Source organism: Petromyzon marinus, chromosome 8 (assembly GCF_048934315.1).
Source record: "Petromyzon marinus isolate PM22_M1 ecotype Great Lakes invasive population chromosome 8, UKy_Petmar_22M1.pri1.0, whole genome shotgun sequence".
NCBI classification, from domain to species: domain Eukaryota; kingdom Metazoa; phylum Chordata; class Hyperoartia; order Petromyzontiformes; family Petromyzontidae; genus Petromyzon; species Petromyzon marinus.
In genome coordinates, this window is record NC_133674.1 from 15085492 (window position 1) to 15102894 (window position 17403).

The 17403-nt window shown below is 42.3% G+C and overlaps 1 protein-coding gene across 1 annotated transcript in view; it reads left to right on the forward strand.

Moving 5' to 3' along the window:
* Positions 1–17403, forward strand: part of TRAPPC11 (trafficking protein particle complex subunit 11) — a 40328-nt gene that overhangs the window by 15065 nt on the left and 7860 nt on the right. The window contains exons 9-22 of the mRNA XM_032949844.2: positions 271–404; positions 1894–2041; positions 3001–3094; positions 5724–5803; positions 6922–7000; positions 7552–7606; positions 8527–8672; positions 8851–8912; positions 9557–9689; positions 10949–11079; positions 11803–11961; positions 15378–15565; positions 16302–16450; positions 16665–16786. Of these exons, the coding sequence (XP_032805735.2) occupies positions 271–404; positions 1894–2041; positions 3001–3094; positions 5724–5803; positions 6922–7000; positions 7552–7606; positions 8527–8672; positions 8851–8912; positions 9557–9689; positions 10949–11079; positions 11803–11961; positions 15378–15565; positions 16302–16450; positions 16665–16786 (1680 nt within the window). The remainder of the gene's footprint in view (positions 1–270; positions 405–1893; positions 2042–3000; positions 3095–5723; positions 5804–6921; positions 7001–7551; positions 7607–8526; positions 8673–8850; positions 8913–9556; positions 9690–10948; positions 11080–11802; positions 11962–15377; positions 15566–16301; positions 16451–16664; positions 16787–17403) is intronic.

Genomic DNA, 17403 nt, shown 5'->3' on the forward strand with positions numbered 1-17403 from the left:
GTTTGGTAATAATTATACACAGTAAAGCAGAATCAACTTGTCTTTTGTTTGAATTTTCATGGATTTAATCCGTCTTTGAACTCAGCACTACTGCTCGCAAAGGATTGTCATTGACATGACATTCATTGCTTTAATTGAGGTTGTTGACTTACATTTTGCACTGTCAATTCAAGAGTGAAAACTGTTGAAATGTACAAATTGGATTGTGCACATTTCATCCCACCGGATTTTATCACACCTAATGCTGCCTTGCACCACCACCCTTTGCAGATCTGCCGTCTCTCCTTCCAACACAACACACCCCTGGATGCCATCGCACAGTTTCGCAAGCATGTGGATCTATGCAAGAAAAGAGTCGGTGCTTCTGAGTTGGCCTTCGAGCACTCTGCTTGGATGTCAAAGCAGTACGTAGCAGTTGCATTCTCAATACGTGTGCATTCTGTTGTCCATTAACACCTTTGCAGTTATCCAAAGCTCAGAGATCATTATTCATTGGTTTACTCCTACATGGACTTTGGTCTCAGTTTCAGGTAGTAAATTATCAACACCTAATAATCAGGTATTGAAATATATATTGGTGAATGAGTATTTAATTACTTTTTATTTGTCTTCATTTACTCATTCAATGCCGACACATTTTCAGACTACATATTTCACCAGTGTTAGACCACGGAATACCAAAAGGCGAACCGTAAGAAGACTTTGCAAATACGAAAGCATTAATAGCTCTGAATGAGAAGTTATATCTATGGGATCTTTTGGTGTTGGCCAATCAATTTCAAAGACAATGCATATATTTTCCGAGCCCGGTTGCATGTTTTGCCATAAGTTTGTGTGGTTAATGCAGGCTTTATGCCTTGCAATAGGTGTCTATTTAGTGTTTTAACATGTTAACGCCTGGGTTATTGCCGGAAAGGTTAATGACTTTTCTTCTTATATATTTCAATTGTTTGGAACTTATCTAGCAATGGAAAACAGAAAACAGTGTAGAATGTCAGGATGTTTGTAGTATTCTGATCCTGTTAGTGCTCCTGTGCTACAGTAGCCATTTGGTAAATTTGAAAACAAATAACCTCATGTACACGAAGAACATTAACTGGAATGAAAATTAGACTCCTCTCTGTTGCGTGCTTCAGGTTTGAACAATAAATATACGAATAACATTAGTGGCACAAGAGTAAGACCAGAGTTGGCACCGTTGAAAACCAATTGGTCTCAGCACAGTTATCAATGAGTGCACAAAGAAAACAATGCGTTAATATATTTTTTTACCTTATTTTGCAAAAAAACATGGTGTGTTGGAAGGCATGCCGCTATTCAGATGATGATGGTGTAGGGATCACAGTAGTTCCGCGATATCTTCCTCCGTGGAATATTCTCCAACGTGCATGGTTCCGAATGGATACTTAGCCTCGTGACGTAACATGGGTGGCACAATGGATTTTGGAAAAAGACAATACATGAGAGTATCTGTATTTTGTCGCACTTTTTAAGCTGTACCTGTGACAGACCACGATGTGAACATTAGTTGAGCTACTTTTCTGATATTAAGGTTGAACGTTTATGAGCCCAATGTTCACATAAAGTGCCTATTCCAATAAAGTGTGGTGTGGTTACATTGTTAGTGTATTTCTCTAGAAATTCCAAATTTATTCCTCCTTGACACGAGTAGATCATTGTGTGCCTTATACAAGTAACAATTCATTCCACAACATTTAATATATTTAAAATTGTTTAAAAGTGAACACTTTCCATTTGCTCCCAACTCCTCCGAATGTGCAAGCTTTTGTGCAACAATGTTCTCAACGTGAATGTTCCTTTTACCATTATTAGAATGTTAAGGAATCATAAGTAGCTAGATAAGTGTGAAAAAAATACTGTCTCGCCATACAGGTTTTCAGTGTTTGGAGATCTCTTTGATGAAGCCATCAAGCTGGGCCTCACAGCCATACAAACCCAGCACCCTGGTTTTTACTACCAGCAAGCAGCCTATCATGCCCTGGAGAGAAAAAATCTCGCAGCTGTGCTCTGCAACCATGCGGTACTACCCAACACGGGTCTCCCAGGAACATTGCCCATCTGCCAGTGTGTCCAGAGATTGTGTGGGCTGCATGCCTGCATGTTTATCAACATTTGCAATGTCTATTTATAAGTTTATTAACATTTATAGAGCATGCGTTATGCACGTTAGCTTTCTTGTTGTTTGAGCTACCCATTAAGGCAATTAGATTCAGGTGTTTTTTTGTTGTTTGTGGCACAGCATGCTTAACAGCCAGCTACAGGTGTGCTTTTATTGCTCAAGGATTGTGACTCAAATATGTAAAACCAGTTAATAATTGTTATTGTAGGATTGTTATACAACTCGATTAATTTACGGACGTGCTAAAGACAGTGGCTGCTTGAAAAAAGAAGTATTTTCATATTCAGACTTGATTTTGCGCTTTCAAAAATTAGTGTTTTATTCATGTGCACAAATCTGTAATTGGCAGAAATTGATTATGTTATTGGTGAAGGAAAACTTGTTTGGAGGGTAATTGTTTACAAACTATAGTATGTAAAAAAGTAACATTTCACATTTAAGTAAATCTTGGTGTGTGTGTGTATGGTGGACAAATTCGGCTAGCACAATTTGTTTTATGGTCTCTTGGGAAGGGTCAGCATATTCAATGTGCTCTAATGTCCATAGTCGTATTCCCTGAACTCACAGTAATAAGTATTTATACAGCAGGCATTAAGCGCAGAGTTTACGAAGGGTATGTATACAACATACATTCTTACTGTAGTACTGCATAATCCTGTTTTTATATTGATGGTATATGATAATGGTTGAATTAGTTGGGGAAAAAAGATGGCATGGATAGACTACGCACATGAGTTAGTCAATGAGCACTCAGTGTAAAATGGCGATGTGTGCCTTTTTTAATTCAAAGGCTAATATAATGTTAGTCTCAGATAAGACACATTTTAGTTCATCATATTTGCATTGTTTTGCTGTCACAGACGCCTTTGGCATACCCCAGCCCTGACCCACTGGAGACATCTAGTGGACAACTGGATTACTACGGACAACGACCCTGGAGACAGGGACAGCAGAGTAAGGTTTTATACTTGAGTAGAGATTTACTTGTATGTACAGCTGGGTTATACAATTATTTAAGTAATTTATTACTCGTTTGATTATTCGACTCATCGGATAACTGGAACCTTGTTGGGAGAGAGCTTCACCTCTGTTCCATGTGTGCAGCCAGTTGCGAGGTGATGTGGGGCTTGATGGCATCAGTTATTAGTAGCTGCGTCATGCGACGTGTGGCTTATAGAAGTGGCCATTGTGTTTTTAAGGGGCCTGAGTAATCGTTCACAAAATAGGTAGTTGATTAAATGTTAATCTCTAAATCAACTAAATATACTCATCCCAGCTCTGCTTTTCTGAGTCAATATTTCCCCCTGCCTCGTTAGTGTGACTCTTTGCTGAATAACGGAAAAACTGAATAATACTTCAAATGTAAGTTTATGATCCTTTGAAGATATCCGAGAAATATTCATTTCATACATATATACATTCTAAAAAGTTACAGGGTTTCCTCCAAAATAATTACAGAAAACTCATACTGATGCATTATTTTCAAATATATTTAAAGCTTTTATTAATTAATAGTGTTATTGATCATTAAGAGCATGATAATAAATCAAACATGTGGTTGTCATTTGTGATAAAACAATGGACAATATGTAAACATTTTATCATTGTTACATGTGATTACATACTCCCAAGGTTTGAGACACCTAGAAAATTTATGTTTTAAAATCATCCACCCGTCTTATTTAACTTTTCCATAACTTCAAAGTTGTGTTTCTTGTCACTACTGCAGCATTGTTGGCTATGTACGATGCGAAAGAAGTTAAACATACAAGCATACTATAGGGCTTTATGCATTTGTAGTGGGTTCAATTTGGGCGCACACAAGAACTGGAGGCAACACGTTTATTAACTAACACAACAGGTAACTCGCTACGTTAACAGAATAACGACAATGGGTGGTAACCACCGCTCCTTACGTAGCTTGCACACAGGGGATACTATTACCAGACCAGGACAGCTCAACACGCTGCCTGGTCCACGACCGGAGACCGAGGTGGCTTCATTCATCGTAGATGGTGGCTTCATTCGCAGAGTTGACCCAGCAGAACAGCACAGCTCCCTCCCAGGACTTGGCTTATAACCGCTCCGGTGTGGCCGGCTCCGCCCTTGGCCACGCCCCCTTCCAGATCCTTCGGGAGGGACCCTGGGTCCACATCACGTGGCCCTCACACCCCTATCTGCGGGTCCCCTTGTCCCCTCGTCCAGTCACGTGCCCTCTCGGGTTCACCCAGGATATCATGTCCTGACCCGACCTCGGTGACACCCGGACCCTGCCCTCTAGAGAGCCATTCCGTCCCATGCTCACTGGTGCCATAGAGCAGCACCACGTATACAGTACCACTCTTCACTCGGTACTGTCGCTACACAGTAGTTACACCATTTATGTCACTGCACATTTAGAGTAAATAATTTGTCACTCGATGTCTTCAAAAATGTAATTGAAATATTAACAGAGCTTTTGACAATTAGTCTGATATTTTATTGAAAAATTGGCACAGTTTTGATTGTGTTAAATGCTCAATTGATTTCAATTAATTGTATAAGAAGGATGCCACATTCATCCTTCACACAGGCAAGCTGCATACACATTTTATTTTTAGGCAGAAGTAGCTTAATATGTGATATTTTATTCTGATTATTTACTTTTACGCATGTTCCTTTGAAATTGCAGAGCTCACACTTCAGTAACAAGCTATTGATTTCATTTTGCAGTTGCTTAAATAAAATGGTAATGTAACAACTACACAATCTCCACGGGACTGTATGGTGCTGATAAAATTAAGACACTCCCCATTCTGCTTGTCTTTGAGAAACTATATATATAGACCGTAGAAACAGGTGGATTATTTTATCCACAACAATAAACCTCAATAAATTTACAAACTATGCTGGTTCTGGGGAACTTATATTCCCTCCTGTATGAGTTACCTTGATTATAGCACGCTTGCTTTTTTGGTTTTAATTTTTTTTCATGGGAAGATCAATGTGTGTTTCTCACGTTTATTTTATTTTTGTAATGTTTGTATTTTGTTGAACCATCATCACCTTGGCTTGAAATCCCGCCATGTAGCTAATTTTGTGTCATTGTGTTCAATTCACAATCGTAAGGTTTTGAATCTAGGTACCAGTACATAGTTTGACGTAGCCAATTTACCTTTCGAGGTCAACAAAAACAGTATCCCTGTGTGGTAAGTCATCAGTTGCTGTCTTATGGATAGACTACTCCATGCCGTAGGAATGTGGAAATCCTACTGCTGGAATAGGCCGATGACCAGCGTCAATAAGCACTGCCCAAGGCTCATGGGAACACTTTGACTGTTCTATTTTCTCAAGCAAATTAATTTTTAAAACACGTTCATGGGGGTCTGGGAGTATTGTTACACAGCCTTAAGTGGAGGGGACACGTGACTTGCCCTTGCCTTCACCTATTAACAAATTAGTCCTACCTGCCAACATGAGATAGCTGCACAGTACATGTCTGGAAGTGACTCACGTCTGACCTTTTCCTTGTATATTCATGAATCTATGATTGGGAGCAGAGGAGGGGACACCGCGTAACACACTTTTATCATCTGTCCCATAGGCATTGACCCTCCAGACGCAGCGCGCGAGCGTGAAGGCATCCTGGCTCTTCAGCTCAGAGAGAAGAAAGTTGACCACAGCGTGAGTTTTCTCTGTCCACTGCATGCTTGCAATAGCGCAGGCTATATAGTTGGGATTGGTGAGTAGTGCAGTGGGTTAATGTACTGCGCTGCGAACCTGTTGAACTGTTAGATTTACAGCCACGGTTAGCAACCGCCGCGAGTGATACTGTAAACCAGTATTTGGGTCTTCATCCCCGTTTACCGTGTTTGAAGTATGGTCAAACAATCCCCATCTAGGAGTAGATTGACAAATGGCAGTGTATTTCTATGTGATACATATATAGAGACCATGTTTATATATATGTAGAGTAGTCGTGGACATGACGTCACGCTCGCCTCCAGGAGCGATGACGTCATGGGAAGCGACGTCATACGCGCCTGGGTGGCGGGATGACGTCATGTCCCGCAGGGATACATAAGGGAGAGCCCGTGACGTAAGCGGGGTCGTAGCGGGAGTCAAGGGGCGGTGCAGGGTGGAACGGAGAGCCAGGGGATAGGAGTCGGGAACAGCGCAGCACAAGGGCTGGAGGTAGCTGCGCTTCTCGGTCGGCCTTGTTGGCTGAATCCACGGCCGGTGCAGAGGAGGCAGCACGGGGCAGCCTGCTGTGGAGGGAACCCGTGGGAACTAGCTTGTGACCCCTAACCCTTAGGAAGCTGTTACACCCTTTGTGTTAGTGGCATTAGCCCCAATAAACTACCGGCGCAAGCCCTTAAACCTTGCCTACGTCTCCGAGTCGTCTGGGACTATTCAACATATATATGACATAGTTGAGAGATTATTCTTGAGTCGATAAACCAAAATAGGTTATCGAAATAAGTAGGATATAGATAGCAGAGCTCAGTTGGACTAGAAGTTTCTCAGGGAAGACTCAGATATGGTGCTCCAATTACAATGTCTTGATTCCTTTTAAGTAATTTCACCACTTTGACCGGTATTATTTAACTCGTATTAAACATGTTATTTTAAAATGTATTCTATTTCATTATGATAATTGGATGGCTACAACCATCCCTCGTTTGAAATCCAGATTTGAATATAAAATCTTGTACCTCCAAAGTAAATACTATATTGCAATGCAATAAATAAATAATTGTCATGTACAATTCTGTTAATCGAGGTGCCCTATCTCCATGCAGGGCCTTATCATCCCTCTGCTGAGCAGTGCAGTGGCACAATTCAAGAAATATAAGTGCCCTCGTATGAAAAGCTACCTCAGTAAGTCGATCATTTTTGATAGTTTATTCCAGTGTTCAACATTAAAAATAATGTATGGTGTGATGTCCCGTGTTCAGTTCATCTGCACTGTTTTAACCTTACATTTGTACTTTGAATGACTTTGACCCCTCGCAATAGGTCAATCAGTAAAATAAAGGTCGCATTGGTCTCGGACCACATTTTATAGAATGCCTCATCAGATATTGGAAGCTAAGCTGGATTGAGCCAATATAGTGCTTAAATGGAGACCTCCAATAATAAGAAATTACTGGCTGCAGGCCTGAGTCGTGGGCAGCAGTAGGCAGTGCTGCACAATCCAGTGTTCCAGGGTCCAATGTGTACTCCCCCCTGCCTGTACTAACCCACACTGACAAGCACGGTTAAGCATGGTCAACTAACCCCTATGACCTGTGTGGTGTGGGGAGGCCCTCAACCAAAAGTGGATTGGCAAAAGCTGTACGTGCACATGCACACGGTTACAGATCTGCAGCAGTGCAGGTTGCATTAATGTGTTGAACTTCAGCACAAATTCTTCTTATGCTGTTTTGCAGTGGTACAGATGGGTGAGGAATACTACTGTGCAAGGGATTACAAGAAATCCCTCACGTAAGTTGTAATCTGTAGTCCAAAGGGAATTAGCCTGGCAGATAACAGCCATTATTCATCTAGCTTTTGTGCATTGTACCCCAGTCACTTGTATTTAATGTTGGCATTTGATCCCATTCGGCAGAGCAGCACATAATTCGAAATGTATAACCCTTGTCACATTGTAAATTACTTTTTTAATGAATCGGTGGAATGCCTGTGAACTTTTTTTACGCATTAGCTCTTTACATTAACTGTATTTATTAACAGAGAATACATTACTTCTCATATAAACCTGAATTATGTCAACACTAATAACACTCATAACTTTTGTTATTTTTAGTCCAAATGTTTTACTCAATTACATATGCAAATGATTATTATTCTTTAATGCATACGAAATTCAGTAAACTGGTAGTTTTCAATCACTGATAATTATAATTAGCATTTTACAATTGCGTCTTGTCTGCAAAAATAATAAATGCCTGCGAATCATCGTGTGTGTGTATGCGTCATAATTCTTATTTCATTTCTTATGTCAGTGGCCCTTTTGTAAAAAGGGATTTTATATCGACTGTAAATGGTTTGGTAGGCATCTAACAATGGATCAGTTTAATCTATTAAAATACGTTTTTAAGCTCCACTATATATGCATTGAATATTGCCATAAAGAATATTATTTCGTAAGATTTATGCAATTTGTATGCGATTTGTATACTAATGTTATCTTTTGGCTAATGCAGTGAACAACACTGTAAAAACTAAATGGAAAAAATGAAAGAAATCCATTATTTCATAAGATTGCAAGGCCCAAATTGTCACTGGAGGAGGGCGAACCAGTACACATCTAGCCTTCTGCTGTCAGAGATCGCTTATGATGATGATTCTGTGAAATATGGGGGTCGGTAAAATCGTGCTCACGCACATGTCGCCTGGTTCAGCCTGCTCAGCTACGTGCTGTGGGAGTACCGAAGCGAGCGCTGGTGGAGCCTGCTGACCTCCATCCTCTCCACAGCGCTTAAGTGCGCCTACCTCATGGGCCAGAACCTGGAGTACATCACCTTCTGTCTTGAGTTGCTAGGCCGAGGTGAGGAATCACGAAACTTCATCACCTGCGCATGTCCACTAAGTTTTGTGCAAGCACCCTGTGCCACACACATTTGTGTTTTATCAAACATATGCGAAGTGTCTTATAAAGATGGCAAATGTTGCAATGGTATTAGATTGGTAAGGCTTTATAATTGTATATTTTTATTTTATTTCAGCATCAACATTGAGCCATGAAAAGAAGGCTTCTATTCAGAGAAATCTAATGAAAGTTCTTATGGTACGTTATCCATTTGAAAGCACACGTGCACATGCAATGGAGGCACGATTATATTATTTGTACACTTTTATTCTCAACCTAAAACTATGGGCATCTTGCTTTTCACTTCTGCATTTAACATGTGTTCATGACGGTGCTGCGTGTATTTTCATGAATTTCTATTACATTCTTGTACCTGCTTTGTATCCAACGTAAGATGGTGGGTGGTCAGGTGTGAACGATAACCCTGCGGTTTATCTTGGCTAATTGTATTAGGTCTGGTGTGTTGTTCAACTCGGAATTGACCATGTAATCACATAATGCCTACCTGTAAAAATATTATGATGTATTTAGACTTAACTTTCGTGACTGCAGGAATTCATATTCTTGGTTCTTTCGGTAAAGTCATGTTAGAAGAAAACAAAAATCTAAATTAAAAGCAAAAAACCCACGACGTTTCGATCGCAACACAAGCGGTCTTCTTCTCCACCTGAAGAAGACCGCTTGTGTTGTGATCGAAACGTTGGTTGTATTGCAATCGAAACGTCGTGGGTTTTTTGCTTTTAATTTAGATTTTTGTTTTCTATCTACGTGACTTTACCAAAAGAACCAAGAATATTATGATGTATTATATATATTTTTATTTTGGATTGTCATTTTTTCAGAACGGATCCCCAGACCCAGAGCCTGGTTGCATTGCCGAGTCTGTGAGAGCTGCTCAGAAGCTATGGGACGATCGAATGTCCCTTAAAGGAAACAACTACTTCACTGTTGATGCCCAGAGCTATGTGCCCTTTGGTATGTCCAGCTGCAGACCAACATTATCGTGCTCCACATTTATGTTTATATGTGTGTGTATATATATGTGGGGAGCGGTAGTGTAGCAGTTAGCGCACTGCAATACAAACCCGACGACCCGAGTTCAATTCCCGCTCACGACCAACACCTGTGACGATTATCTGAACCTGGTCCTGGGCCTCCTTCCCTAGGTAGGCAACCTCAAATGAGTGCCTGGTGCGGTGTGTAAACATCATCACTGGGGAGACAAAGGCGGCCGGATTTTGTTCTGGCCTCCCATTCCCTTGTGTACTTTGCCAACCTTCATAGGTGCTCTCTAACAGCACTTTGCTCAACAGTCTGTTAAAGATATTTGTCTTGTGTGTGTGTATATATGCAGATCAACAGGGGCAACTACCATGCGTGGCAGGTTGTAATAGGTGGCCGTGTGGGGTGTGCTATGTGGTGGGCAGTGCAGAAAAATAAATAACTTGTACCGTGCTTCTTTGTTCCCGCTTATATGCTCCCCGTCTTCACCCACCCGCACTGGCCACGGGTGAAGTGTGGTCAAATAATCCCCATGACCAGTATGGCGTGGGGAGGCCCTCATCCACCAGTGGATTGTCAAAAGGGCTATAACCTATACATGTATACATATATGCAGTATATTATAACATTTTCTACAACGTTTTTAACAATATTTATTGGAATATTTTGTTGACTCTAAAAATTGCTCTCCAACTTGGTCACTAACAGTTGAGAATCATATTTAACATTGGTTACAATGGAAGCATTGTGAAATAATTCAAAATGCTTGGCAATTTAATGAGTTCTCACTTTTGCTGGAACAAATTGTGCTTTAAATAAACTTCATGATACATTTCCCATACAGTGAACATTTTCACTAAACTGTGATGCTTTGCAAAGCTAAATTAAATTGGCCCTCCTGCAAATTTGTGCCAGCATTTGCTTTGTGTGTGTGCGGTAGGGCAGCGGTTATCGCACTGCACTACGAACCTGGCTACCCGAGTTAGATTACCACTCACGGCCAACACCAGTAACAATTTTCTGAACCAATCATGGGCCTCCCCTAGGTCGACTCGGCCTCAATTGAGTACCTGGTGGGGTGTTTAATTATCGCCACTGGGGAGACAAAGGTGGCCTGGCGTTGTGCTAGCCACCCAACCCCTCGTGTGCTGTGCCAGCTTTCATAAGTGCTCGCAAACACGACTTGCTCCTACAGTCTTATAAGGCGTGATCTCTGTGTGTGTGTTTTGCAGTGGAATGCAAGGCAGTACTGACTGCCAACAGCTTTCCCGTGGACTCTCTCGTGGAGCTGCACGTGTACCTGAGGGCCAGCTGCCCCTTCCCTGTGCGCTACTCCTCGCTCTCTCTCACCTTCAACAACCCAGTGAGTTACTTCACTGTGCCGCGGCTAAAACTCCTAATGGGGTAGACGGTTAAAATATGCCAGCATTGTGCTAGCCACCCAACCCTTGATGTCCGGCCATTAATGTTGACGTTACAGCCACAGCCCTATTTTAATCCATTCCCTGTCAATAACTGGTGTTGTTTAAAAATGCTTCATGCTGGTCATTGCGGATTGGTGAAAGGGGGCGTCTGCCAGGATTGGTTGTGGTATCATTCAGCACTGATGTTCTCTGAGGCCAGGAATTTAATGAAAGTTACCAGGCTCGAAGTGCAGTGAGCTAACCACTGCAACACTGGTCATGCAAATTGTATGCGTACATACATGACTAGCTCTAGTGAGTACACTACCTACCTTTTTATATTAGTTAATGAAGAGTAAAAGATAACACTGGCATGTAGACTACATTTTAAACAACAATATTTTGTTCGTGAATAAGAACTATCTCCATCAATAATAATATGAAGTGCGATATATTGCTTTCTGCAAAATCACATTCTACTGACTTTACCCAAACCTCAAAGCACTCGTGACATTCAAGGCTATTTGCACTTGATTTTACAGCAGTGAGAAGGTTGTTAGAGAAAGAGGCTCTCATGCACCATGTGCCATTTTGCTGCAAACAACCACCGATAGAGCTGGCATATATATGTGTGTGCGCATTGGCAGGTAGCGGCGTGTTAGCTAGCTGTTTTGTTGTTGCAGGCCTACAATGAGTTCTGCACACTGAGTGACACAAGCTCTGTCTCCTGGTCAATGGAACCGCCAGCGAGCGACCATGAAATGTGCCTCGTTCCTGAAAAGACCAAGCGGCACGTGTTCACCTTCGTGGGTCAAGCGGAGGACGTGGGGAAGAAGATTGAGGTGTGCGCATGTGATTGCTTCTGTTTTTTTTATTTCATAAAATTTTTATTCGTGTTTTTTGTTTTAATGCCGTTACTTTCGTATGAACGAGCTTAACAATCAGTAAGCCCGATGTAAGAACCTGGTCCCACGTCGAGCTGTAATTATTCAGGTCCTCTAGCGGCATTTTTTTCTCGCTCCCAAACTGTGCTCCAATGCCAATGCTCCATTTCCCATTTACTCATTTCCTCCTTGCTTACACCTTGTTTCAGCTGCCTCCGCCAGTTGTGTAGTTTTGTCCACCCGATCTACAGGATGAATCGTTAAGAATAACACTCATCGTGTAATGGTGCAAGGTGTTAATCAGCCAAAATATTAATCTTAAGTCATTACCATACAACCACTTGATTGCATATGCCATCCCAAATTTCCTCTTGATTTACGATGAGTGAATTTTTTTCCATAATCAGGCCATGACGACCTTTAGAGCATACTTTTAAAACATTTTATAATGTAATGTCACGCAGAGTTTCACTGCTTTTAGTAAGAGCTTAGTGCATGCTGTGCTTGCTCTGCTTAACTTAATTCTAACTATTTCCTCTAAAGAATCATTAAGTGAGTTCTTACCATCATCGTAATTTTAATTAGCTTACAGATAACATGGTCTGGAGTGGAGCAATGTATAATTTTTTCTTTTATTAACAAGTCTTGCTTATATTATATTTTTCACTGCTCTGTTGGGAAATAAGGGAAGAAGTGGAGTTTTACATAATATAAATCAAATCAACCATGGAATTTTATTATGGGAGTTGGTGAAAACAGTGTTTTTTATAAGTGGTTTTATGAGAGGAATATAGTCGTATGCACATGTGCTCCTTATGGCGGTAACTTGGGGTACCAAATAATATAAAATGGTCGAGGCAATTACATATTTTATATCTGGGACATTTTTTTTCCAGGGGTGTACTTAACTCCGCGACTTGGGGTACCAATCAATCCTAAATCGGTGCCACACTCCGCGATGTCGAAACCTTGCGAGGACGATTGCGCCGAAACCCTGAACGCTCGCGGTACGCATCATACTGGTGCATCGTGAGTACGGCTCGTCGAGATGAGTCAATTGCCGCATTGCCGACCATCAACAGACTAAAAATGACTGCATCACGGACATTATGCAAGAGCCGGGGTACTATGGTACCCCGGGGTACCGCCATAAGGTTCATGTGCATACAGTGAGGGAAAAAAGTATTTGATCCCCTGCTGATTTTGTACGTTTGCCCACTGACAAAGAAATGATCAGTCTATAATTTTAATGGTAGGTTTATTTGAACAGTGAGAGACAGAATAACAACAACAAATAAATCCAGAACAACGCATGTCAGAAATGTTATAAATTGATTTGCATTTTAATGAGGGAAATAAGTATTTGACCCCCTTTCAATCAGAAAGATTTCGGGCTCCCAGGTGTCTTTTATACAGGTAATGAGCTGAGATTAGGAGCACACTCTTAAAGGGAGTGCTCCTAATCTCAGCTTGTTACCTGTATAAAAGCACCTGTCCACAGAAGCAATAAATCAATCAGATTCCAAACTCTCCACCATGGCCAAGACCAAAGAGCTCTCCAAGGATGTCAGTGACTAGATTGTAGACCTACACAAGGCTGGAATGGGCTACAAGACCATTGCCAAGCAGCTTGGTGAGAAGGTGACAACAGTTGGTGCGATTATTCGCAAATGGAAGAAACATAAAAGAACTGTCAATCTCCCTCGGCCTGGGGCTCCATGCAAGATCTCACCTCGTGGAGTTGCAATGATCATGCAAACGGTGAGGAATCAGCCCAGAACTACACGGGAGGATCTTGTCAATGATCTCAAGGCAGCTGGGACCATAGTCACCAAGAAAGCAATTGGTAACGCACTATGCCGTGAAGGACTGAAATCCTGCAGCGCCCGCAAGGTCCCCCTGCTCAAGAAAGCACATATACATGCCCGTCTGAAGTTTGCCAATGAACATCTGAATGATTCAGAGGACAACTGGGTGAAAGTGTTGTGGTCAGATGAGACCAAAATGGAACTCTTTGGCATCAACTCAATTCGCCGTGTTTGGAGGAGGAGGAATGCTGCCTATGACCCCAAGAACACCATCCCCACCGTCAAACATGGAGGTGGAAACATTATGCTTTGGGGGTGTTTTTCTGCTAAGGGGACAGGACAACTTCACCGCATCAAAGGGACGATGGAAGGGGCCATGTACCGTCAAATCTTGGGTGAGAACCTCCTTTCCTCAGCCAGGGCATTGAAATGGGTCGTGGATGGGTATTCCAGCATGAAAATTACCCAAAACACACGGTCAAGGCAACAAAGGAGTGGCTCAAGAAGAAGCACATTAAGGTCCTGGAGTGGCCTAGCCAGTCGTCTCCAGACCTTAATCCCATAGAAAATCTGTGGAGGGAGCTGAAGGTTCGAGTTGCCAAACGTCAGCCTCGAAACCTTAATGACTTGGAGAAGATCTGCAAAGAGGAGTGGGACAAAATCCCTCCTGAGATGTGTGCAAACCTGGTGGCCAACTACAAGAAACGTCTGACCTCTGTGATTGCCAACAAGGGTTTTGCCACCAAGTACTAAGTCATGTTTTGCAGAGGGGTCAAACACTTATTTCCCTCATTAAAATGCAAATAAATTTATAACATTTTTGGCATGTGTTTTTCTGGATTTTTTTGTTGTTATTCTGTCTCTCACTGTTCAAATAAACCTACCATTAAAATTATAGACTGATCATTTCTTTGTCAGTGGGCAAACGTACAAAATCAGCAGGGGATCAAATACTTTTTTCCTTCACTGTAATTAAGTGTAAAGCCTAGCAAACTGGATTTGCAGCTGAGGGGAATTAGGATTAGGTTATAAAAGGTGGATAAAACTAGGGGTGCACCAAATAGCAATTTTTTCTATCTGGCCATATGCAAAATACCTAACAGGTTCTGTGGCTAGGCCTGAATTCAAATAGTAATGGGTATTTTTCTATGTTATGTAGCGCAATTGAAAAGCAAGACTGTGGTACCAACACAATACAGTCCCTAGTGATACAAGAGAGATGAGAGAGAAATTCAGTCGGATGAAAGATGACAAATGCAATATGCTATAGATGAGAGGTACAGTAGGTTGCCACTAGAGATATGCGAACAAGAGATGGGCATGCAGTGAGGCCGCAGAAGATTCAGACAAGAAATGGAGACATGCGAGACGGTTGCATTGTGATGAGGTGTGATGATAAGTGTGAGCACCCCCACCCCATCTTCCCGGCATGGAAACGTAGCTCTACAGAGACACCTCTCGAGGGTATTTGGCTAGCCCACCAGCAGTGGCGTAGACCAAGGAGTTTCAAGGCTGCGCCGTTGACATTTTACACGACAAGTACCGTGTGGCTGTCTCCCTGCAAAGGTGACGTCGGTGATTGCCGTGCTGGGCAGCGATTCCACGCGCAGAGTTCTCCTGCACTGGGCCAAGGGCGGCGGCGACGCCGCCTCGGCCCACGAGGCCACGCAGGTCCTGCGCTCGTTCCGGCGCCCGCCCGCCATGGCGGAGGGCGAGCAGGCTTGGGACGGAATCACTGTGCAGGCCTCCACACTGTGAGTCACTGCACCGTAGGACTCGACTGTGGTTAGCGCTCACATCTTGCACTGCTATAGGTTATCTTGAGACGGGTCATATGAACTGGGGCGGTGGAGGGAAGGGGATTGCCGTTGCAATGTGGGTGCGCATATCTTAGACTCCATTGTAGATGTTTAGTGGGTGAAATTGGGCGTCTTTTCAAAAATGTTTTACTGTTGTAGGACACTGGTCTATGTGACATAATATGAAGGCCATCTGCCTGCAATTTAATTAAGCACTCCATTCAGGTCATAGTTTTACCCATTTAAAGTCACCAGAAAAAAAAACCTCTGATAAAAGCTGTTATGATTGGATATGAATCCCCAGTAATGTTTGTTCAAGGAGAGGCCACTGCCGATACCCCAGTGGTGTGATGTTCTCTTCCTTCGATCATCTGTACTGCATAGATGCTAGCCCTGTTCAAGTCCAGGCTGAAGACCTTATCTTCTCCAGCTATGAGCCTCTCTTTAAAATGCATTTATTTATTTACTATGCTGTTGTCGTTACTTTCCTATTGGTAAACAATGTCTTCTAATTACCTCGATGTGAATTCCCTTACCGCCTCCCTCCCATTTGTGGAACAGATGAAGGTGCAGTTCTACAACTTTTTGCTTGCACCACTGCTGGCAGATGGGCCTCTACTTAGGATCGCAGTGTTTCGAAATTCAGAAGCGGACGTTTTCTAAACCCAAATTGTGTTTGTATTGCCTGCAGGCTTGCTCCACGAGCCCCAAAAATAGCGGTTCAGATGCAGCACGAGCCGCCTGCACTCACCAACGAGATGTTCAGAATCCGGGTGACAGTGCAGAGTCTGGAGGACGTCCCCGTGGCAAACGTCACCCTCACTGTGGGCCTCAAGTCTGGTACTGGCGCCTTAGCCCAACACTGCTTGCTGCTCATGTTCATGTCCAGCAGCTCCCTCTTGTGGCCTCTAAAATAGCAGGACGAAAGCTGGAGTGTTGTAATGTTAAGTACCTTGACCCGAAATGTTTGATTTATATATGTATATAAAACATAAACGTTGTACCAAGAGCCTTCTGTTGGCCTCTGAACACAGCAGGATGTTGTTATTTTCAGGTCAGGATGCAAACCTGACACAGACGACGCACGTGACGCTTGACGGCTCCAAGATTTGCGATGAGTCTCACCCGTCGTCTTTGCACGACATACCCCTTGGAGACCTGCAGCCTGGGCAAACGGTAAGAGTCCCCGAGGTGCACGCATCCCAACTCCCTTCAGCTTCTCCCAATTCTGTAACATAACTTGTATATGTGTATGTTGAGCTTATTTCGCATCGTACGTAGCCAACTCTGCTTATCGGAGGTGTCGGGGAAGGACAACAAACTAATCACGAAAAGCAGTTCGAGTGGAATGAGTTTTCAGTCAAGATTTAATAGCGCACAGCTCCAGTGGCTTCCTAATATCGGAAGGGTGTTCCAGATAGCCGCAGGAGTGCATCTGAAAGTATGCGATGCTGAATTGTTCCGTGTGTGTGTGGCAGCGATGGTGAGCTTGCATACACAAACCTTGGTTTGATTCCTCGTCGTATTCACTTGATTTGTAATTATTTACTTCCTGGGCACCTCGTGATTTTTATTAATTGTCATGATGCAGGGTCACACTGAAATATAAAATATATTCTCTGTCTCTTTTGTACTATTTTCTGTCTGGTTCCTTGCATCTTGTTTATTCATTGGATTTATCATGAATATTAAATCTTCGATGAATTAATTGATTCATGTATCAAATTGATTATTGTCAGAATATATTTTAAATGATGATTGATATGTGATCGTACCTATTTTGGCTGCCTCAA